Source organism: Acanthopagrus latus, chromosome 9 (assembly GCF_904848185.1).
Source record: "Acanthopagrus latus isolate v.2019 chromosome 9, fAcaLat1.1, whole genome shotgun sequence".
NCBI lineage: Eukaryota > Metazoa > Chordata > Actinopteri > Spariformes > Sparidae > Acanthopagrus > Acanthopagrus latus.
The window spans coordinates 9629217-9652876 of NC_051047.1; the positions used below are offsets into that span (position 1 = coordinate 9629217).

Consider the following 23660-nt stretch of genomic DNA (forward strand, 5'->3'; position numbering starts at 1 on the left):
TGGGCTGGCGTTTTCATGATAGCATCAGGCTACAGTAGCTTGGTAACTTATCACTATGGCCCCCAGTTTCCATGACCAGTACAACCAGACTAACCAGAACAGTCGGGGGCTGTTCTATTCCCAAATCAAAAATGTCTTGTTTATCATATGGTTTGTAGGCAGATGATTACTGTAGTCTGGAGGCATTTATCATGATCAAAAAGGTAACAGGTGATTATATATTTTGTTTGCTCTTTACGCTTCCGTCAGATCCTTAGGCTTCCACTGTTTCCACAGCACAGTCACTCAACCACAGCCTGGCCTTTACGCACACACTTAAAACAAATATCCACATGTTTCACTTGTCTGGGCACGCACCAACTTTACTGCTTTGACTGTTGCCTCTTAATCGCGGGGGAAAAGCCACTCATGCGTCACCCACTACATGTAATACGCATTCATATAGAAGCGCGCACACACATCTGTTGTATGTGCGGAGCATACGAGGCAGCTCTGCAAGGGGTTAAATGTCTGAGTGATGCATTGATTGCAGGCAAGCGCAGGGAAGCATTCTAGAGAGGGAGATTAGAGGACGGAGGGAAAGAGGGAGGAGGGGGAGGCAGTGTCTCATTTTACTGCGGAGGAGTGTGTGTGTGTGTGTGTGTGTGTGTGTGTGGCGGGAAGCCGGGGCTCTCGTGCTAAGCTCCTCGCTCTCTCCCAGCGATATTAAACACGGCTTCGGAGGTTTAGCGCTACACCTCCTCCACAGCCACACACGCGCGCACGCTCGTCAGTGGCACGGAAAGCCACACGCGCGCGCGCGCGCACACACACACACACACACAAATGCACACGCCTAGGCAAGCTGCATATCAACACTCTCTCCCCGTCAGTCTCTCTAACACTTGCTCTCATTCACTCGTGCAGACAGACTCACGCATGCACACACACACGGAGCGCGAGTGGAATCCCCCAGAGGGGAGCTTCGGCACAGCGCTCCTGAATCTCTCTCCAGCAGGCAAACAGAGTGTTGGCAGCGAGCGAAAACCAGTTGGAGCGTCGTCCCGCTCCCCCCCTGCTCTTGTTTCTCTCTTTCTCTCGCACTATTCCTTGCTCACTTCTTTGCCCTCGATCCCGCACTCCATCTCTATTCTTTTTTTCTTCTTCCTTCTAATCGTTGCTCCTTCCTCGCCGGCTCAGTCGCCCTCCCATCACTCCTATCACTGCAACCCCCCACTTTGCGCTACCCGCTCATCTCTTATTACTATCAGCTGCGGCCCAGAGGACAGCCCCGGCAGATTTCAGCCACGGATTCATTAATCTGTCATCTTTTGGGGTGTTGCCTCTCGCCTCTCCCGTCCTTATGCCCTCTCTAGCCCTGTCTTCCTGCGTCCGTCGGCCTGTTTTCCCTCTGTCGCCTGCCTCTCCTTCCCACTTCCTCAATCCATCCGCCCTGTGCTGAGCGAGCGAGCGAGCGAGTGAGGGAGAGAGGGAGACGGAGTGGAAGAGAGAGATAAACACTTGGACGAGACGGCGGGCTAGAATTAGCATAGAAATGGAAGTTTGGAGTCATTCCCCAGGTTCAGATGAGCAGCTTTCCTCCCCTCGGCACAGGACTGTTAGCAGGGCAGAGCATGAGTGTGTATGGATGTGTGAGTCTTGCGTTCACATATATATAAAAATGTATACATAAATATAAATATGTATCATAAAATGTATTTTAAAAAATTGGGTATTTTTAGTTTGTTTTTCTGCAAATACATCTGCATAGTTCCACACAGAAACAAACGCATACCCACAGTGAGGATACGCACACTTGTCTGACTCCAACAGGCCCCGGTATCAACACACATTGCCGGGCTGCTTCCTATCTCTCACCACCCCCCCCCCATCTCTGTTTAGCGGCAGCAGACTCTGCTCCCCATCCAATAAAAACCAGTCTGACTACTTAGTGCTGGATGCCCAACTGTCACAGCCCTAGACCAGAGGAAACGCTTCCAGCTCTTGAGCGCCTCTATCAAATCTCTTTGTTCCGCTTCCATTATGCTGTGTTCAGAGCCCAGCCATCGTAACTGGCTGCCACAGTGGCGTCCAGGCCCAACCATGGCACACACACACACACACACACACACACACACACACACACACACACACACACACACACACACACACACACACGCTCATACGTGCACAGGCAGAATCTGGCAGGCTAAATACAGTTGAGTCACACTTAGTCTCCTCGATGTGTTTTGGCGCCAGCTCTGGTATTATGGAGCATTTGTGTGTGCGTCTGTTTGCCCAGCATAGGGACACACTCAGTTCCTCCTTTCCTTAATTTTTCTCCCACTGGAACCGTGGAGGGGAAAGGACTGTTTGCGTATGCGTCTGACTCGTGCGTCTGGTCTTGTGTTGCTCGGGTCGTCGTTACTCATACATCCACACACGTAATCTCGCGCACTAAACCCTGCTCTCCCTCCGTGTTGGCTCTCTTTAGGAGGTGGTGCTGTACTGTCTGGAGAACAGAGTGTGCGAGGTGAATCACCGAGACTACGCCGGTTACTGTGCCCTCCATGAGGCATGTGCCCGCGGCTGGCTCAGCATCGTCCAACACCTGCTGGAATACGGGGCCGACATCAACTGCAGTGCACAGGATGGCACCAGGTAAACAAACGCACTCGCTCTTGTACGCGCCGATGCTCAGAGAAAAAATCAAAGCGGCAACGATGCGAACAAGACCCGACTTTTTTCTGCATGTCCTCATAGGGCAAGCCAGAGATTAGTCATCAATTAAGCCACTTGGGTGTTGCTCATAACAAAAGACTTTTTTATTTTTTTATTTTATATTGCCTTGGCAAGAGCAGCGATTTGACAGATTAGCTGCAGTTTATAAAAAAAAAAAAAAGGCTAGTGCTTTTATGGCTGTGTTATTAAAATTCTACAGTAGGGGGTCTGCTCTAGGAAACTGCACGCAGGCCTAAAGACGCATTCAGCAGCAGTTAAGCTTTCATTAAACCATAACTAGATTTTCTTGGCATTACAGTACACAGGTGAGACCATCTCTAAGAAGAATGGCAGCGTTATAAAGAATTGCATTTTACTTTGCGTCCCGCTAGGTCAGAGTTTGGGGGGAATTTAAATGGGTTAGATAGTTTATGGCTCAAGAGAGTGTTCTTTTAAGTTTTCTCGGTGGCAGATGCGTAAAACACCAAAACGCACACGGAGCAATATTAGCAACATTTATTTCGCTCGCAGGAGACGTTAAAGTTAATGATGAAATTGATGTGCCTTTGTGTGCCTCCAGGCCGATTCATGACGCTGTGGAGAACGACCACCTGGACGTGGTGCGAATCCTTCTGTCTTACGGCGCTGACCCCACCCTGGCGACGTATTCTGGCCGTGGCCTGCTCAAGATGACCCACAGTGACGGCATGGAGCGCTTCCTCACTGGTAAGATCCCAGCTGGCCTTTCAATCTACTTATTAAGGGGTTAGTCACTGGTTGCAGTCCACATCATCACCCTGCCCTCTTGTGGAAATTTTCAAGAGACCGGACTGTACATCTGTGCATTTTGAGGGAAAACAAAACTATCCAGGACAACTTTTCCCACCTTCAGTCAGGATCATTCAGATTCTGAACCTGGATTTGGCTGATTTAAACCATTCAATCATATGTTGTTTCCTGGTCAAAAGAAGGTGAAGACTGAAATATTTGAGGAGTTGCTAATGATGTCAATCAGAAAAGTCTTTAACAGGCCTACAGTTCTCTGATTTGATTATATAAAGTAATAGTACTGTCCCCAATCTCTCCTCCATCCTTTATTTAGTTTCTACCTCTAAGGTTAGAAATGTTCTTGAATTTGAATGCAATACCTTGAAATTGATGATTTCTCATCTACATAATCACTCATGTAAACAAACAATCATATTTGTTTGTCTGCTGGCATCGAAATTGGCAAGCATTAAAGAATCCTACAAGTTAATATGAACAGCTGGTAAACAAACCAGTTTATAAGTGATAAAGTTATATTGTATTTCGATTGCTGTGGGCACAAAGAATTTCTGCCAGTTTTATTTGTTGTAATTGCATTCATAATAAGAATTTAGATGTCATGATGAAGACATTTTTGGTTTTGGTACCTGCAAATTGCTCAAATACGTGCTTGAACTGTACATTGTAAAAGCTGCACGAAACACATTCTTTTAAAATCTGTAGGCTGCACTTGCGGCCAGTAAAACCCCCAAATCCCTAGAAAATAGAATACCGAGGATATGACCTCAGATTTCCCTGATCGAAATTACTCTTCATATTGCCTAAAATTTACAATACATTAGTGGAATGCATGAAACTGTTTTCCAATGACTAAACAGTAGAACCATTTCAATCCTTTTGTGATGTAAAAACCAGGAGATCTGACAATTAATTTGCCTTTGACCACAAATCACGAATGCTAAAAAAGGAATTAATTAAACCCCTAGGAGATAAAGGGGTTTTAAAACAGCAGGTACACCACAGAGTGGATATTAAGGTGGGGCAAGGGTAAATTGTTGAAAGGACTGGGCAGCAGCCCAGTTCCCAAATGCCCCAGTCTTGGCTCATTCTCTGTTTGCTGTTCTTTCAATGCTCTGACCTCTGTGCAACCTGTTGGTGCGAGTCCGCCTCTGTAAATCCTCACCCTTCACCTCCGGGCCGCTGCTACAAGACGTGTCCGTCTCTGTCATCCTGTTTCCCCTCCGGCACCCCCTCCTCCCTCGACCACCTGTTAGACAGGGAGTCTCAGCCCGCCGGGGTGCGTGCTGCTGCTGCCTCTGAGCTCCTCTTTCCGGTTACTTAGCAACGCCAACTGTGTTTGCTCAGCGTACGTGTGGAAATGGGCTTCGCTCTGGCTGGAAACTGCTTTTGTATGCGTGTGTGTGAGCGCCTGAGTGTGTCTTTTCACCAGGCTGCCACGCTAGAGCCTGACGTGGTCCGGCCTCTGGGGCGTGTGTGTTGATAGGGCTCGTCTGAATGTTTGTAGTTAAGTTGAGCGAACTCGAGGTTGTGTACAGGAGGGAGGAAATGAAAGCTTAAACATGCACACATTTCCTCTGTAGCCAGCTGCTTAATATACCGTGGACACACAACTAGTTAAAAGCGATGATTTTAGAAGAGCCTTTAAAACCAGAGACACAGGAGAAAGGAGGGTGAAAATGGACAGGTGTAAATCGACAGAGGGGTGAATAGGTTGAGAACAAACAGGGAGATTTATACATAGATGGCCAACAAAGACGGCGTTGAATTTTGAAAAGAGCATGGATGGATAGATCGATGGCTGCTAGACTGACAGAGCGGGGTGAGAGGGAGATCGAGCGCCGGAGAAAATGAGCGAGAGCGAGCGATTGCTGCCCTCCCTCCACCTGGTCCCACTCATCTGGAGGCCGTTAATCCCTCCAAACACACGCCAGACGCCCCACGCCTCAGCACTGGCACAAAGCCCAGCTCTCGCTCTGCGAATGTGTGTGTGTGTGTGTGTTTCTGTGTGTGTGTGTGCGCGCGTGCTGAATACACACTTTGCTCTCGCTGTGTGTGCTTATCCAGCTCCCTCTGCTTGTTTGTTTCCAGCTCAGTCTGTGTGTGTGTGTGTGTGTGTGTGTGTGTGTGTGTGTGTATCGGTCTGTCAGTGTGTGCGTCTGTGTGTGCGCACGCGCATGCACGCTCGACGACTGTGTGTGGTTCTTGTTTGATTCCTGGCAGCCTTGTGTAGCCCTGCTCTGAACTGAGCCAGCTCTAACCCAGCGGAGACAGTCGCTCTCCTCCCCCGTGGTACAGCCGCTGGCCCCTGACCATCAGCTCCCTCCCGCCCTCCCCCCCCCCCTCTCCTCCCCCTCTCCTCCCCCAAAACATTTGCTCTGTTTGTTTCTCTTTTCTCTCTTGACACTGCCCCTCCTCCTCCTCCTCCTCCTCTTCTTCTATTTTACTGTGCTCTTTATCCATTTTTCTGCTGTAGTCTTAAAGGGCAATTGTATTTGCCTCGTTGCCTGTCCCCAGGGCTCTGGCTCTTGAATAACAGGCTTCGCTCCTCTCCTCTCTCCATAGATTATTTTGCTGACCTTCAGGGCCGCTCAGATGACGACCCAGGGCTTTATTGGGAATTCTATGGCAGCGCTGTGTGTGGTGAGTACCGATCAGCACTCTGTGTGTGTTTTAGTGCTTACAAAGTCTCCTCAATCTTAGCTTTGAGCCGTACATGTCCGTACCTCCCTGAGTCTTTTATGATAATGTGGATGCCCACTAAAAAATATTCATGTGTATTTTTGTGTGTGTGTGTGTCAGAATCAAATGAAGAGGGCGGTGTCTACGACATCCTAGCCGACCCCCCTGGCCCAGATGATGAGGATGAGGATAAAAAGGAGGTGTTTGAGTTTGAGTTCTCTGACCGTCCTCTGCTGCCTTGCTACAACATCCAGGTGTCCCTCTCCCAAGGGTGAGCTTTGATCTCAAAAGAATTCACTCTCTGATTTTTTTCCCTCTCTGTCGGCCCTCATTCCTAAACATTGGCTGATTTCCTCTTTCAGGCCAAGAAACTGGCTGCTACTCTCCGACGTGCTTCGCCGGCTGCGGATGTCTGCCCGTGGTTTCCGACAGACCTTCCCCCACATGGAGGTAGTGACAGTGGCAGAGGCGGAGTTCTACCGTCAGGCCTCTTTGTCGCAGCTCTTCTCCTGCCCAGAGGAGCTGGAGGGCTTCCATCCGGACAGCAAGGACCTGTTGGACCTGGTGGAAGACAGCGCCGAGCTGGCTGCTCTCCTGGGCTCCACACTGGAGTGTCTGGACGACCACTGGGACCACCCAGCGGACAAACTGAAGGACAGAATTAAGGCTGCTGGCAAGTTGGGCTCATCCTGACCCCTGAAGCCAATCCACCTGGACACCAGTCCGTACCGTCTGCAGTTTGCTTTAGAACCACCCCGAGGTTATGCTGATATGCCTTAGCCCGACCCTTAGTTCCCACGCTCCAGCCCTGCTCTGGACCAGCACTGGTGCACTGTACAGACGGACTGACCCTGCTGGCTGACCAGGCTGCTGAAACGTTACCCTCCGTTAACTGAGGCTCAATACATTTGTGACTCAATGGACTTACAGTAATAATGGTCTTATTTTTATAAATTAATATATGTATAAATAAATGAATAAATATATATATATATATAAAAAATATAAAGAGATTTTTTTTTCTTTCAAATGTTGCTCACGACGACTCTGAAAGATTTTATATGGCAACAGAGTGTTGTCGTGTTGTCGGCAATTAGACGGAGTGTGTGAGCGCACAGCACATTGTGACTGTGTGTAGCTGTACAGGATAGTGCTGAGGCTGTGCTATTGAATGTGGTATTTGTGTTTATAGGAAGCACATGATGTCCTGTTCTTTTTTTTTTTTTTCTCGCTCTCTCTCTCTCTCCTCAGACTTTAGCGCTCGCTTGAGCCTCAGGGGCTGTTCTATTGTATCTTTTATTTTTGATGTTCCAGTTTTGCTTCCTGTTTAGTCCGTAATTTAACATGCAAAACTACAAAAAATGTTTGTATAATAAAGTTTAAAGGGTGTTGATATTCACCCTTCGGCACAGAGCTTGTATATAACAGGGAGGCTACTGCAGTAAAGTAATTTTTTGGTGTGTTCATTTTTGTTTTAACTTTGTAATTAAAATATCTCATAATTTGTATTTATATTTTACAAAAGAAGTTGCTTTAAAATAAATATAAAAACTGCAAGAGGAAGCGTGTCTGCGCCTTTTTTGTTGGCGTTTTAATTGATTTGAGCTGTGAGAACTTACGGTGTGGCGTCGACCTGAAATTTTGATCCTATATTGCCATCTTTTGGAATATTTCTGTATTGTATGTGCCAGGCAATTTATTGCTGCAGCCATGACTGAGCAACTCACCAACTCCCACTTGCTGCCTGAAAAGCTTGTGGTTTGCAGCGCCCCCCACTGGTCAAAGACTGTGGTGACTTTAATTTGGCTTTCAGTGGAGGATAAAACTCCTGGGAGGGTGTTTATCTGAGGTTTTTTTTTTTTTCCAATCACAACTCAGGATTTAATTTAAAAGGGCTGCTCTTGTTCAGTTGACTGCATTTAGGCAGGATGACCAACAGGGAAAAGTAAACCCATCTTCACTGTGTTTTAGTATTCGGTATTTCGGGAAAATTCACCTCGTAATAGTCTTAATCATAATTTCAACTGAGACAATAATGATGATTGACTATCACTTGTTCTCTTTATGAATATAGTTTTATGAGAACATGTGTAGTCACACTGTATAGTTTTCTTTGTGTGTGCCACCTGAGGATGAACTTCCCTTACAAATATTGTGTAACAGCCTGATGTATGCTATTAATCTCTATTATTCTCCAGAAGACATAAATGAGCCGTGGCGCTGCAGTGACGTGGTTCTCCTCTGAGCTGATGATGAGCATGGGCACTCTAGCTTGTTTTGAGTCATTCCCACATCCTGCAGCCAGAAATACAGCCCAGTACACACACACTGCAGTATAAAATAGTCCCTCCCAAGTTTGTGATGTGTTTCTTTATAAAAACTGCAGTGCCATCTTAAAGAAATTAAGGTACATTTTCCTGACTCATTTTCAAAGATTTGATTTTCTGTAGGGACAAATATACTTACAGCTGAGAGCCACAGAAAGGGGAAGGGAAGTGGGAGCATATAGTTGTTTTTTTATCCTACATGGGAACAAAAGTATATGTTGTATTGCAGTTATAGGAGAACTGATTGTTGTTGGGGGCGGAGGCAGCAGCAGGTTTAATTAGTACTTCACCAGAAAGTGAAAATTCAGTCATGATCTTCTCTTCCTCCATACTGACGGAAAGTCAGGTGAAGTGTCACAGTCCACGAAATATTTCTAGAGCAAAAAGGTGTTGCAGCATTCGCCTAAATAACAGAAGTAGATGGGCCTTTTTTTAAATGGAAAAAAAAAAATCCTGAAAAATAAAAAATACTAAAGTGGCTGAAAAGCACTACAGCAGAGAAGAGCACACCAGTTTGAGAGGCTCTCTGAGCGGCTGTGTATCAGCGTGACCGTCTGGCTGAGCTTCAGCTAACAGTGACTGTAGTACAGTGGAGCCACACAAGGCAAATAAAGTCTAAATTAAACTAATTCCTAACTGTCCCATCTCTGCATAGTGGGTGCAATGAGATCTGTGGGAGGCCAGGGTTTAGATTAGCCACAAGATGACAATAGAGCTTATAAGAAGGACATGACATAGCCAAAATAAACTCCTTTTAGTGGCCTAAAATTATCATCAGGCGCTGGGATGATCTTAAGACTTATTTTTACACTAAAAAGATAACTGAGAATGAGTAACATGAAAGCTTGTTTTATTTAGCTACGGAGTGCAGAGAGCTTTATGGAGTGAGGTCTGAGCTTTAGCAGCTGTCTCCAGACAGATTTCACATGTCCAGGTAAAGGTCACGGAGTGACAAGAGGCTGTCAGAGTGCTAATTGAGATGCTGAAACCCTCGTTTCTCAGCACAAACACTGAAGTCAGAGAGTCATATCCTGAGGCAGAAGGTGCAGGAGGGGTCACACTCTCCCTCTTTACTGAACAGCTGGATGTAATTTTCAGAGATAAAGGCATGGCACTGAGCATGACCCTCTAATAACCAGCTATTAGCTGCTTTCTAAATGGACATCATCTAGGTGAGAAAAGATTTGCTGTAAAGTGTGTGAGATGCACATATTACACACACAGCACAGCCATCACGCATTCTACCGTGAGAGGCTTTTTCCTCCTAGCTGTCAGTAAAGCACCAGAAATGTAGGAAGTGGACCTAAAGAATATTGTTGTGTGCTCCATTGGGTTGTTGGAGGTTCTCTGTATTATTTAAGTGCTTCAGAAATATGTTTGTTGTATTAACTGATGTACTGTACATTGGATTATTACTCGTGCATTAAGGTAACAGCAGGTTATTTCTGCTATAATTAGTTTAGGTGGATTGTTTGGTTCAGTTTCTTTAAATATTGAGATAACGCAAAAGTCACAACGCTTTATTTTGAAGAACAAATAGTTTGAAAGATGTATTTAAATGACTGAAATAATTAACACTACAGGCATAAAATCATCACACTGGAACCTTGGAATTGTTGCAACATTTTCAAAGTAGTTTGCAATTAATTTTCTGTAAACTGACCAACTGATTAACAAACTAACATTTTCTTCCGCACTTGTTTGCACCATTTTTTTTTTTGATAAAACATTACAAAAGTATGTACATATGTATGCAACAATTTAAAAAAAAAAACAAATCAACAAGAAACTGACCACAGAACATTGTTCTGATTATCGGAGGACAATTTCCCTCCATAATCAACATAATAAACATAACAAAGGTGTAAATTTGAAGTTCCTCAGGTGGCATTAATTAATTCCCTGATGGCAGATAGTTTTGATATTGGTCCACAGACTTGCTTCATATGGACAATTGATTGCTCTCCCTCAAATGTGTACTTAAGTACAGTATTTGAGTAAATGTACCCAGTTACACCCCATCACCCGTTGTGGGAAGGTCTACCAAAACATTTTCAGTCATACAGACAACTGTTTATGAAAACGTTCTTCTTAAAACAGAGGCCTTCCTGTAAAAGCACATTTGAGCCGCTTCTTGACTACATTTCCACGGATGTGTCATCTATCCGTGGTGATTTTCAGGCGCTGATGAATTTTAAGGGGATCATGTACGGTGCCCGTGTTGTGTCAGATCTCCCAGCGTTCATAGCAGCGTTGTGACGTCAGGTCAGCTGATCGCTGCTCTACCAAGGAGAAAAATGTCGCTGACAAGCTGGCGAAGGATGGAGGCTGTCTTCTCCGCGGTGTGTGTCCTCTGCTTCATTGTCACTAACGGTAAGACATATACAACACTGGACAGACATGATTCATCTACTGAGCTGTTTTTTTTCTCCAGCATTTAGTTATCCTGATGGCGTCTCGTACCCGCCGTATTTGCGAATGACTAGTCGCTAACCTAGCGCAGAACATCGTTAGCATCACCGTTTAGCTTCCTGATCGGATCCTGTTCTGTGTTTTCTACATAAATGAATGGCATTGTGTGAAATGGGATTGCTTTACTTGTTGTATTGGGTTGTTGGTTAGGCTTGGTGTACAAACAACGGGGTTAAAAACTGAACATTGTAATGTTAGCTTGTTGCTAACACTTGACGCATTAGCAAACTGTAAACGCTAACAGTGAGCGTGAGAATGTGCAACGTTGATGTTTCCTTGCTGGGAATGTTCTTAGAGAGTTCGTGGTCATATGAAATTGGAGGGAAATGGACATTTTATTTGCTTCCGTGTGGCTCGTTGCTAATTCACGCAGACCGTCGTGTCATATGACAGGCTGTAACCGGGTAGTTAGTTCCTCTTCAACACTCACCGTCAGCCCTCTGTCACGAGTTTATGCCTCCATGGAGCTCTGCGACGTTCACGGGTTCACTCTCCAAGCCGTCAGGTCCAGACGGGCTGTTGAGAGAGCTGCTGTAACCTACAATGAACATATCAGTGAGAATTAAGGATAACAACAGACCGATAGAAGTGACTTTAGCTGCGGTCCTGCTTTCCATCATTGCAAACCCCAGCAGCTGTGGAAGGGAAGAGCAACATGGACGATGTGTCTGAGTGTTATTGATGAAGCTGGATCGTCCAAGTGCTCATTTAAAACACCTGTAGTCATATTCATTCGTTACATGTGTATGCGAATCCTTTCTACAGCTAGTCTCATCTCTGTGTAGTATAAAAGGAAATGTAATACTACACAGAAAACAGAGGTGATTTTGGACACTTAAGCTAAGGGCCGCACAATGAATCAGAATATTATGGCAGCTGCAGCATGGCCAAGTGTAATATCCAAATCACGCAAAGCTGCAGGTTTCTTATGATAAGGTAAAATGTGTGACAAAACACCATTATAATGAGGTGCTGCAGAGATGTCCTGGCCTACAAATCATCTTCTCCTGACGTAAGAACACGTTTTTGTTTGGAGCTGTACCCTAATAAATTTATCATCAAAATTATTAGCAGTCAAAATAAAAATTACAATTCAAAATTTTTTGTTCCATCTAATCGTGACTCCTAATGCCATATCGTACAGCCCAGCTTATGGGTCGTTGTTGTATTGTGCCATCAGTGACAGGATGACATGCTGTGAAACTGGTTGCTCAGCCGGCAGAGCGTATGTCCCATATGGAGGCCGAGTCCTTAGCAGACTCACTCCAACCTGTAATGTTTGGTGACATGTCCGCCTGGTCTCTCCCACATTTCCCTGTTAAACTCTCCCCTGTCATATGCTACAATGGTAAAAAGTCAAAAAGAAAAATATATAGTAAAAAGAAACTTGACAAGCAGGTATTATCCACCTGTCAGCAAATAGGGAGTGATTTGAAACGTTGCTTAAATAGAACCAAAGCTAGAAAAAGATGCATGGTAAACATACGTTAACTCAGTGTTTACGTTGCTTAACATACACATTTTGCTACACCAACATTATGAACACTAAAAGGGTTGTTAAGTTTTGTGCCTTAGGGTGACTCACGCTTGCTTTCTCCTTTTGAAGTATCTCTTCTGTGACCTTTTACTGCTGTTGACTGTCCTCTTGTTGTTCTCACAGGTGTACATGGAGACCGCTTAACAGTGCTGCAGGCTCCAGAGTTTGTTTCCTTCCAGAAAGGAGACTGGCCTGTTTCTGGAGAGACGATCCCTGACCTGGTGGCTTTGACCATGGGCTTCTCTGTTAAAGAGGTGCACAATGCTCCACGATTTTAACTGTGGTTTTTATTTGTAGAAGTAGCATAAAGTGGACTTGATGCATATTTTTATACTAACAATGCACCAAATGATGACGAAATATTATAGCAATACGAAAGAGGTTGTAGTGATGAGCCAACAGACAATTTTCACCTGAAAGAGCACCTTGCTCAGGTCTACAGAGCTTTATATTCACATTGCTGTGTGGATTTCTGGCCCTTTCTGTTTTTTGTTCACTCATACTGCTCTCATAATATTGTTTTCAGGTGCAGCAGGCAGATGATTTATGTTTAGTCAAAAAAGCTCTGAAAAACACTGTGCGGTACCTGCTCAGCACCAAAAGACAGCAGATACTGTTAGAGCCTAGCTGGCAAACACAGTGCAGCATTTAGCAGCCAAGAGCCAGATATTTCCCTCAGGTGTTGGTGTACTGAAAAACAAAGCCAAAAGAGAGTGAATAGTGGACTTGCATTAACCAGATGGTCAGACTGTTACTGCTTTGATATTTAAATAGTCAACTGTTTGCTTGCCATATCAACTTAAAAGGTGATTTCAATATTGTGTCAGCACAATAAATAGGTTATTGCAAGTTTAAGCTTATGATTATGCTAGCCTAGCCTTTTTAAACATGTGTTCATTTGTACAGGATCTGTCCTGGCCAGGCCTTAAAGCTGGTCCACTGTTCCAGCGTCCCCGAGCTAACGTACTGGTGGTGGTGAGAGGGGTCGATAGCCTCGCCCTGCCTCAGAGTGTGGCCTCCTATCCCCTGGAGAATGTGAGTCATACTGGACTGTTGCATTATGGTGATGTTATGTACATCAAAACTGACACCTTGGTGCAAAAATGACATAAGTCTACTTTGTAATTTGGCTGCGTTAATCAGTGGGTCATCTTCTTCCTTGCAGCCGGTGCCTTTCACCATGGATAGTGTTGCGGAGACAGTCCACTCTCTGTTTGCAGAGGACACCCCCGTGGTGCTGCAGCTGGCCCCCAGTGAGGAGGTAATGACATGACACTGAGACTGAAAAGTGCATACCAACAATCTGTGACTTCACTCTTAAAGAGCTCATTTGTCATTATTCTATCTGCTCCCATTCTCAGAGGTTGTACATGCTGGGCAAGGCCAATGCTGTGTTCGAGGACCTACCAGTCACCCTACAGCAGATCCGTGCCCGTCTGTCCCAGGATGGCTCCGTGCTGGCTTCACTGCCGCTCAACTCCCTCAGTAGAAATGCAGAGGTCAGTTTTAAACATGCACCCAACCACACAAGGCTGGCGTTTTGGAGAATGATGGCTTTTTTTTTTATCTGCAACATCAAACTTTGTCTGATCACTGTTACTATATTTCCAAACTGGGATGCTGAAATGTTTATGTGATGCTCATATATTCTAACGAAATTAGCTCACAGTTTGTATAGCACAGTACAGTATTGTTATGGATACTTGAAAAAAAATGTATTACCAGGATCCCTGCGAGTTCTGCAAATGAAGTGAGGTTAACTTCAGTCTTTGAAATGTATCAATGGCCTGCAGAAAGATTTTTCCTTTCTAACCTCTTCTCTGTGTTTCCATTTCTAGGCTGATTTGCTCTTTTTGTCTGAGGTCCAAGTGCTGCATGATATCACAGCTCTGGTAAGTAATTCAGGTGTGCTGAAACTGTCCTGAAAATGGGGACAGCCCTCGCATTGTGGCTCAGATGTCTTTGTCTTATTCTCGTCTTGTAGCTGCAAAGACACAGACATTTGGCGAAGGACCACTCTCCTGACCTCTACTCCTTGGAGTTGTCTGGCCTGGAGGAGCTCAGCAGGCTCTATGGCCAAGACTCTCCTCAGTACCGCGATGCCACAGCCATTCTTGCCTCTGTTCTGCAGAAAGTAAGGAAGTGGTCTTAATAAGCCTTTTTAACAGAATATCCTAAGTTTTTAATGTAACTTCTGTATTCAATAATGCTTGTGTCTTTTTCTTTCTAGTTTGGAGAGGATGTGTATGCTCTGTATGGCAACAATGCTGTTGTGGAGGTTGTAACCGTTAAGAGCTTTGAGGCTCCGTTGACCAGGAAGTCCCGTTCGATCCTGGAATCCAAACAGATTGTAAGTCTGAAGCAGAACCTTTTATGAACTGTTTGCAGCACCAACCAGTTCAATGGTGTATCAAGTGTGCAGACAGAAAAATAACGCTTATCTGCCAATTTGAGATGCATTATAAGTAAGTTGGATAAATATTAGAAACACCTCTTAGTATGCCATATTAGCCTAATGTGACACATGGACAAGACCTCTGGCTACAGGGAAATGCGATGTCAGGATGGTCGTGTCAGGTCCTGTCAGACAGCGCTGATTGTTTATAGAGTAATGGCAACATGTGGAGGTGTGAGCCGAAGGCAGAAAACACATCTACAGCATAGCCTCCTAGGGCTGTGAATACAAAACATGCAGACCAGAGGAACTGTGATGGGTCAGTTGACCTGCTTGTGTTTTCAGGCAGTTTCTAAACTGATAGATTGTCAGAGAAAACATTGCCTCCTTCTGTCTTTCAGACTTTCTGCTCACCTAATTGCTGCTCTGTATAAAAGTGAAACAATGTAAATGAATGGCCATAGACCTGTTTCACAGGTGTAAGAATGACTGCATTCTATTTGGGTGAGCTATCTTTAATAACTTGTATTATTATATATTCTGGCCCACTGTTTTGGCTCACCTGTAAACTTGATGGGGCTGAGCCGTCATTAATGACATTTTTTTCCGCTGATACGAGTCAAAAATTTCTTTAAAAAATGTCCATTGCCCAGCAATAGTCTCCCTCTCAGTAATGATGCATGGCGAGGTTAGGTGGATGTCCAATTCTAAAATGTGCACCCTGTTTCACATGTAGCGGTGTCATGATTCCCCAGATTGATTTCTCTTTTGATTTTAAGGAAACAGTTCAGTTAAATTTTCGATTCAAACATTTTTTTCAGCACTAACAGCGGTCATAGTTCAACGACTGAGTCAGCAGAACATTGGTTTCAAGCCCTGAAAACATTACATTACAGTACATTTTCACACTCTTCAATAAGATTGGCTACATTGTATTAATTCTAATATAACCACCTCTTTTTTTGTGGTGTACCACAATAAGACGATATGTCAAAGTGTTTTTAAATAATTTATTTAAAATGTAATAACAATACTTCACCATTCATTTGGGAACAAACTGTGACACAACTAAGAGTCACTAGATGCAGAAGAACAAAAACAACTTGTTTCCTCACCTGCAAAACCAACACCTGTTTTTCTTCTGACATGCACAAGTGGGTGGTGTAAACACAGTTGCTGTCAAAAAATACAATACGGCCTGATCATGAATAACATAAGTGTAGTGTTGTGATGATAATCACAGGCAATCAGGCAAAAACTGACTCCTTACCAAAAATCTAAACAAACTTCTATGTTAGTATTTATAGTAAGCCTTTGTGTGAAGCATGAGCCGGTCTCCTGTCCATGGTTCTTGGTTTGTATGACTTTTTTAATGACTTTGATGGTCTGGAAGCAAAGAATATGTTGATCATCCATTCAGTAAAATGGGTAAGGGGAATAAGGTTTGGGGGCCATTTACAGACTGTCCTAACAGTCCTGTTAATGGATCTTAACAGATGTTGCCCTCCTCATTTGACACTCAATGCATGCACAGTGAAGGAGGTAAAGAGGTGCTAGGTCTGGCATTGGGAATTATTCTGGTGGCACTGTTAAACATTTCTTTTCTTTTTTGCAGAGTAACCCTGGCAGCCCTTACAACCTGGCCTACAAGTACAACTTCCACTATGCAGTGGTCTTCAACATTGTGCTGTGGCTGATGATCACTCTGGCCCTCGCTGTCATCGCCATCTCTTACAACCTGTGGAACATGGACCCAGGATATGACAGCATTATCTACAGGATGACCAATCAGAAGATCAGGATGGACTAAGTCCTGACCATCAGCACTCCTGCTGTCCTCTTAGATCCCTCCAGTGAATGTTTGTGTTGTTTGTGTGTGTGAGGTCTTGTGACAAAACTGTGAGGGCTTGATGGGAGGAAGTAAAATACTGAATCACCTGTTTGTTTACAACATTGGCAAGATAACGGACAATGTCACAGTTAACAACAATAAAGTAGTGATTCTTAAAGGTTACTGCCTACATGAGCAGTTTAATATCATCTTCCACCGCCTGTACACACTGACAAATTCAGACTTCCTCCCTTCAACCTCACATCATTCCTTACTTTAACTCCTCACTAACTGTGTTTCATTTGTTTCCCTGGTGATTGCAATTGTATTTTTTATTGTAAAGAAAACTATTGTAATGTTATGAAAGAATGAGATTTGTCTGGTTTCTGTGTGAATTAGTGCTTGTCTTGCTGTGTGAAATTGTTTTAAGTTAAATCTATGTGTATATATTGAATATACAAATGCAACTGTTATAAGAAACTGCTGTACTCTTATTGTGAAAAAGATGTGTGCAGTGTTTATTCCAGGTAGGTTTCACCCTGCTTCAATTCTGTATGGTAAATGCTTATTGGATTCAATTAATACTTGATCATGATGTTGGTTGTTAAGATTGAGCGAGGATAAATGAAGCTCTGTACATTGCAATAAAATGCCTGAAAATAAATTATTACATGGATCCCCCTGGTGAGTGTTTACTGAAGTCTCTTGCATAGACTGTGTATCCATAGGTTGCTTCTGTACATAAAATGTAGTCAGTCATTTCAGAGTATGTGCTTCAAATTTAGAAAAATCCCATTTTGACTGTTACAAAATAAAGTTGAATGTATTCCGCCTCGTCCGGAAAGTGAATGACCGGCGGCCTCAGAGAAAGCTGAAGGGGATTCAGGGGTAATGTTTTTTTTTAAGGGTCCTAGAATTTCCTAGAATTTTGAAAAAATAACTGATAAGGGACTTAATTCTTAGAGCTTTATGTAAAGGACTGTAATTTGGTTAAAGTTATTTTTTTTTAATTCTCATTGTTTAATGATGCCTCAAATTACCTACAAAGGCAAATTAGACCATCAAGCTGTTCTCAGAGGAAAATAAGGCTCTCAGCAATCTCAGTGTAACTCATCAAATACTGGACAGTATGAAATTTCAGAAATATATTCATTTTCCTCAGTAGATAAATCTCCTGGAATTTGTCGATCCCTTGACTTTTCTATTAGTGCCACCAACACATCCCACTGCTGCCTTTTTACGGCCCAAACGGACTGGGTTGCACGGCTGCAGGACTCCGAGCAGTTTCCTCCCTCAGTTGTGCGGGGACCCAGAGACGCCCTCTGCTCTGCCATCAATGAAATAAAGTCATTCAATGATGAAAATGAAGTGCTGAAGATGCAGATTGGCCAGCTGAGAAACCGCCAGCTGGAGGTAAGCCAGATCCGGGAGGAGCTGAGAGAAAAATAGGAGTTCTCCAAAGGGCCAGAGAGGCCCCCCGTGTGGAGACCCTGGACATCAGAGCAGTGGAGGAGCAGGTGTGATGCTCTGGAGGAGAGCCTTATCTCCAGCTCCAACCAGCTGCAGGTACGGTGCCTCAGATCATCGCTTTACTTCACAATAATCAACAGCATGTGTAGGACTAGTTTGGTAACAGCTTGTAAAGTAACAAATGTACTGCTCTCTCTTTTTGTCAAGAACTCACTTTGAACACAAAGGTCCAGGAGGAGGAGAGGAAAATGAGTGAGGAGAGAGAAAGGAATGATAAATCGAGGAAAAGAACTGGGGTGCATGCTGAAATCCCCAGTACAGAGGAGGAACCTTTCAATGGTTGGACTCCGGTAAGACATCAGCATCCTTCCCCCTGAAACCCCAACCTGCCTCCTACCCCCTTACCTTCCTCACCACTCCTGTCTTCACCTTCCTTACCCTGTACTCTCAACCCTCCTAACCAAACCCCCGAACCCCACCTTACCCATTCTCTAATTCAAACCCTCTACCCCCACCCATTCCATCCCATATATAAATGCATATACTATATCATAATAATAACATCATTCAAATACCAATAAACAGCAGTTGAACTGCTTCCAGCTGTTTCCAGTTCTTTCATTTCTTTACTTTCTCTGACGTGATCCTGTTCTTAAGGGTTTTTAAATACTTAACTCTCACTATCTGTTTATTCACACTCACACACTGTGCACACACACACACACACACACACACACACACACACACACACACACACACACACACACACACACACACACACACACACACACACACACACACACACACACACACACACACACACACACACTCATACACTCTGTACCAGCCAATCTCAAGGCCAGCAGTCCCTCTCCCATATGGAGCTCTTTGTAATTGGGTCTCCAGAATGTGTCTGTGTAGCTGCTTGTGAAGAAAACGGCAGCCTAATTGGCTGTTGTGATGTGGAGTGTTAGATAGAAGGACCGGGGTGAGTATGGGCCACTGAACTTCAAGTTGATAGGGTAACCCTGACCCAAAATATAGTCTTGAACATGGATTTCATACCATGCTGAAAACTAAATGACTTCACAGTAATATGAATAACTTAAGTAATAACTGAAGATGTACAACATTTACTTTGGATACTAGAGCCTGGCTCTAAACATGGTTGTGCTGAGCGGGGCTAGCTGGTTAGCATGCTGATTTCAGTTGATATCTCTGCATCATAATAGATACAGTAATGATCATTATGTCAAAACTGCTATTTATTCACATCCCGACAATAATTTCAGTTAATTTTTGTGTGTTTTCAACTAAAAGTCTTACATATTGCCCCTCTAGTTGATTTATTTCTGAATGTACGTTGCTTTAAATATACGGAGCATGAACATGACCAGGGTTCGAGTTATAACTTCAGCCTTGTTGGAGTCTGTAAAACAACTAACGCTCATATTTGAATGAACAAGAAGGCCTGTATAGTTAAAAATATATTATATCCAGTGTTTCACAAAGTTAATACAGTTTCTACTAACACAATATGTCTCAAAATTGAGCATGTTTTTTATGGGATTCTGGTGACTTTTTCCACTTTGTTCTCCAGAGATGTATCCAATATTAGTTATTGTTGGATTTGGACGACTTGATTTTTTAAAGTTTCACATGTTTACTGTCAACATCCTAAGTTCTTTGTTGAAATCTGTGCGTTCAAACAGCTTCTGGTTAAAAGTACACTTACACTTTGTATCTGCATCTACTAATGTGAAATGACAATAACTGCTGGTTTGAATATGAACCCTGGGTTACTTGAGTTGGGTTAGTAATATGTGTTGTTAAATATGATATTGGTATATCATTATAGTATTATAGTATAATTTTGTCATTACATTAACATTGACATACATTTTATATCATTTACAACTAGGGGACATTTTTTTTCAGAATGAATAGATCCACTTCTTATGTGGTATTTCTTTTATATTCTGCTTCAACTATTTATTCAAGTTGATTTTTCACGTTGCTCAATTTCGTTCTTCCAAATCTTCTTCTCTCAATTCCCACCTATTGCTGCTACTTTTTGCACTGCTTCCACACTGTCCCTTTGGCAGCGGTGCCAAGATGAATTTCTCTTAAGAGGAATCATACACATAAATCTTGTCTTATTTTAATTTTAATGTATTTCCAGTGTAATAAAAAAAAAATCAACACGCACTTACATTTGCTTTTTGATTGTATGTTTTGATAACAAAGGGAAAAACGCAACAAACTAAAATAAGGTTTCTGACTAGCTTACATTGTGAGCCGATCACTGCAGGATGATTGGTCAACTCAATCCTCTTTTCTGTGGATTTCTCCAATGCATCATGTTATGACATCGCTCTTTGCGTAACCGCTCGGCCAATCAGAATGCAGATGGGAGCTGCAAGTCCCGCCCTGTTGTCATCCCCCGGATGTACCGTCCAGTTTGCTTTTGTAACAACCCAGTTATTAATATTGGAGGGCGAAGACAACAGCGTTTACCCGCAACCGACGAGCTTATCGCTCCAATAGATAAAGAAACAACCATGGTCTGACTGCTAATTAAAGGTATGTGTGTTTATCTGTTATCTTTTTTTGTACATTGCCACTGTAGCTGACCACGCCCACGCTGAGGAGAGACAATATTATCTATCTATCTATCTATCTATCTATCTATCTATCTATCTATCTATCTATCTATCTATCTATCTATCTATCTATCTATCTATCTATCTATCTGATTGTGACAAGTACATTATGATGTGTAGACTATTGTTATCACCAGGCTACTTATCAACTGGCTAGCTACAATACAACAGTATAGAGACATACGTAGATAGATACAATAGCTACAGAAGCTATAATCACTGTGTAACAAGTGTTACATGCATTAATGCATCAATAATGATCAATCAATTAGTGCAATCTTATTATGAAATTGTCCATTCTGTATTTTAGCTACTTTAATATCACTCCATATTTTAGAGTACATTTTGATGTTAATGCACTTGTGCTTTTACTAGAGAAGGAGTTTGAATTCATGGCTATTTCAACACAGTGGTAATGCTACTATAACTCAAGCATATGATCTGCTTCTTCCATCTTTGAACGTACTGTATGTGAAGACACATCATTTTAAAGCAATATTTATAATGATTCATAGACTTTAAGTGCTGTTTTTTTCCCAGTATATTCAATCCATCTATCTTTGGGTCAAATAATATTCATGGTATTTATGGAAATCATATTGCACATCATGCAAAACATCTTATGTCTCTAAAGCTTCAGTGCTGTTTCTCCTGCTTTCTCACTTTAAATCTCCAAACTTTTTTGTTTCACATTCCAGCAACCATCTACGTGGTGAGGAAGATCCGGGCTTCCATTGCTGAGGGAGAGCAACTGGAAAAGCCCATCATAACACCATGTAGTGCTATTGGTAAGATCATTACAACTACCAACATGACAACTTCTGCAGAGCACACAGGACAGACTCAAAATGCAAGGACTTGCAAAATAAGAATGAACCCTAAATGGAGACTCTGAAGAACACATAGGTTTTTTCTTAAACTGCATGATCCCTGCAGCTATTTTAGCTTTTGCAGCATGGTCAGCTGACTGGTTAGTCTTCAGAGAACATCAGGCTTTTATTAAACAGTGCCCAATGTTACTTAATGCAAGTGTTTGATGAATATCTCTTATCTTTCATGTAATCAAAATCTGACTATTGTTGATAAATTAAACCTTTTTGCACAGTAACCTGCTCAGACATTGTCCTTAAATTATCTCACCATTATGTCATGCAGCATGCCTGTGAGATTAGGGGTATTAGAGGAAGGGAAAGAGTGTGCATGTAGGCTTATGAAGGAGCATTAAAATGCACATGTCTGTGACTCACATGGGTGTTCCTTTTCTACTTAGCTGAAATGAGAGCGGGACATGAGTCGAGAGGAAACGCCCCAGCGGCAGCGCTGATCTCCGGACCGGATGATGGTGTCAGCGGAGCAGCGGGCCCAGGGACGTCCTCAGAGAGAGCTGCGCAGAAATGTGGCTCCTCCTGACGTTAAAGATCACGCTGGACACTGGACTATGGACACCTTAAGGGGAAAACATAATTTGACATTGTACTTTAGCATTATGGGACAATATAACACTTTGATGATTCCATGTTTATACAGAATACATACAATAGTCAGCTTTAATTTTTCCAATAAGTAAAAACTGTACATTCATGGACAATACAAAGAACAACATTCCACTGCTGTCCAGTGTCCATGCTGAAGTCGGTGATAAAAGTCCAGCTCCCAGTGATGCACACTGAGGCCTTTTTCACAGCAGATGTTTTGACTTACCAATGGACAAAAGCGGTAGAGCTAATTACTGATGACTCTTTCCCATTGAGAGTTACACACAATACTACAGGGACCTGAATGTAATGGAGACATTCATGTTGTTTTATGCATTTGGTTAGTCAACATTACATTTTCTGTGAAAAGGGCCTGTATTTATGTACTGCAGTGTTTGAAGGCCAACTCACCAACCTCTATCCAGGGGCTGAGTGGGCCTGATGTTTCTGCTGCTGAATCAATAAATTAAAAGACAAAGACGATCAACAAGTGATGTTTGTTTATTTGCATATAGTATACTTGCTAACTTCACTAGTTTTTAGGCTGACTGTCCCAATTAACTATTGGGGAAGAAATATAATTCTTCTGGGACATGATGTCTCTAAACAAGAAGAGGTCTTACCTGTCTTGTACAGATATTAAAGTCTGGATAATGATAGTGATGATTGCTCTATGGGCAATCTTGTCATGGTCTCTGCAACCTAGATACTCAAAGCTAATGTAGCTGTATCTACAGAACAGATGTCTGACGACCCAAGCCAAGGCTAAGCTAACTGTGTAAACTTCATAAGAAGGCCTTCGATCTATCTATGTTAGCAGACTAAGTGTCTCTGACCTATTTCACCCCTTAGTCCTCTGGCTAGAGAGGAGAGATTCTACATCACCACTCTTGCTATGTTGTGAAACAGATAACGATGTATGGGAGCAGGTTTTCAGAGACCTTTGTGATGACATTTTGATTTGCAGCACAGGTGTAACTCGAAATGTTAACGATGACAGCTATCACTGATTATTAAATGCACCTGTGCTCCTCCTGCTATGACACGTTAAATTGTATTCTGTAAAAAAAGATAGTGTGAACATGTTCACTGTTGCAGTTTAGAGCTTATGCACTATGCTAACACTAGAAACAAGGCATGGCTGGTTAAACCTGTTCTGACACCCCTGCTGACTCCAACTTCCCATAAAGCACAGTGGACAAAACACTACAAATGCCAGGAGCCATTTAATAGTGGTACAAAAATGAAAGTTACCAGTTTAACAAAAAGCAAAGGCCAGGCTAAAGCTGGGATGTCTTGGTCTCTGTGAACAAAGAACAGTT

General features: G+C 43.0%; 2 protein-coding genes and 1 long non-coding RNA gene across 4 annotated transcripts in view; all 3 read left to right on the forward strand.

Annotated features, from left to right (window-relative positions):
* The window catches only part of bcor (BCL6 corepressor), a 34667-nt gene extending 26936 nt beyond the window's left edge, over positions 1-7731 (forward strand). For both annotated transcript variants that reach the window (XM_037108855.1, XM_037108857.1), the window contains 5 exons: positions 2474-2640; positions 3281-3426; positions 6052-6129; positions 6289-6439; positions 6531-7731. In XM_037108855.1, the coding sequence (XP_036964750.1) occupies positions 2474-2640; positions 3281-3426; positions 6052-6129; positions 6289-6439; positions 6531-6861 (873 nt within the window). In that variant the 3' untranslated portion in view covers positions 6862-7731. The remainder of the gene's footprint in view (positions 1-2473; positions 2641-3280; positions 3427-6051; positions 6130-6288; positions 6440-6530) is intronic.
* Positions 7732-10712: 2981 nt separating this feature from the next.
* On the forward strand, positions 10713-17407 carry atp6ap2 (ATPase H+ transporting accessory protein 2). Its single transcript, XM_037110494.1, has 9 exons — positions 10713-10868; positions 12628-12758; positions 13411-13539; positions 13670-13765; positions 13866-14003; positions 14343-14396; positions 14489-14638; positions 14735-14854; positions 16515-17407. Exons 1-9 carry the CDS (start codon positions 10793-10795, stop codon positions 16707-16709), a joined length of 1089 nt encoding a protein of 362 aa, XP_036966389.1. The 5' UTR covers positions 10713-10792; the 3' UTR covers positions 16710-17407.
* A 3219-nt stretch (positions 17408-20626) lies between these two features.
* Positions 20627-22828, forward strand: LOC119026263. The gene is made up of 3 exons (XR_005077087.1): positions 20627-20783; positions 21562-21651; positions 22134-22828. It is a non-coding gene; the product is annotated as an uncharacterized LOC119026263 (long non-coding RNA).
* Positions 22829-23660: the final 832 nt, after the last annotated feature.

Coding starts and splice junctions, on each gene's coding strand:
- atp6ap2 (XM_037110494.1), top strand. CDS start 10,793: ATGTCGCTGACAAGCTGGCGAAGGATGGAGGCTGTCTTCTCCGCGGTG. Junction 10,869..12,627: donor CTGCTTCATTGTCACTAACG/GTAAGACATATA, acceptor TTGTTCTCACAG/GTGTACATGGAGACCGCTTA. Junction 14,855..16,514: donor TCCTGGAATCCAAACAGATT/GTAAGTCTGAAG, acceptor TCTTTTTTGCAG/AGTAACCCTGGCAGCCCTTA.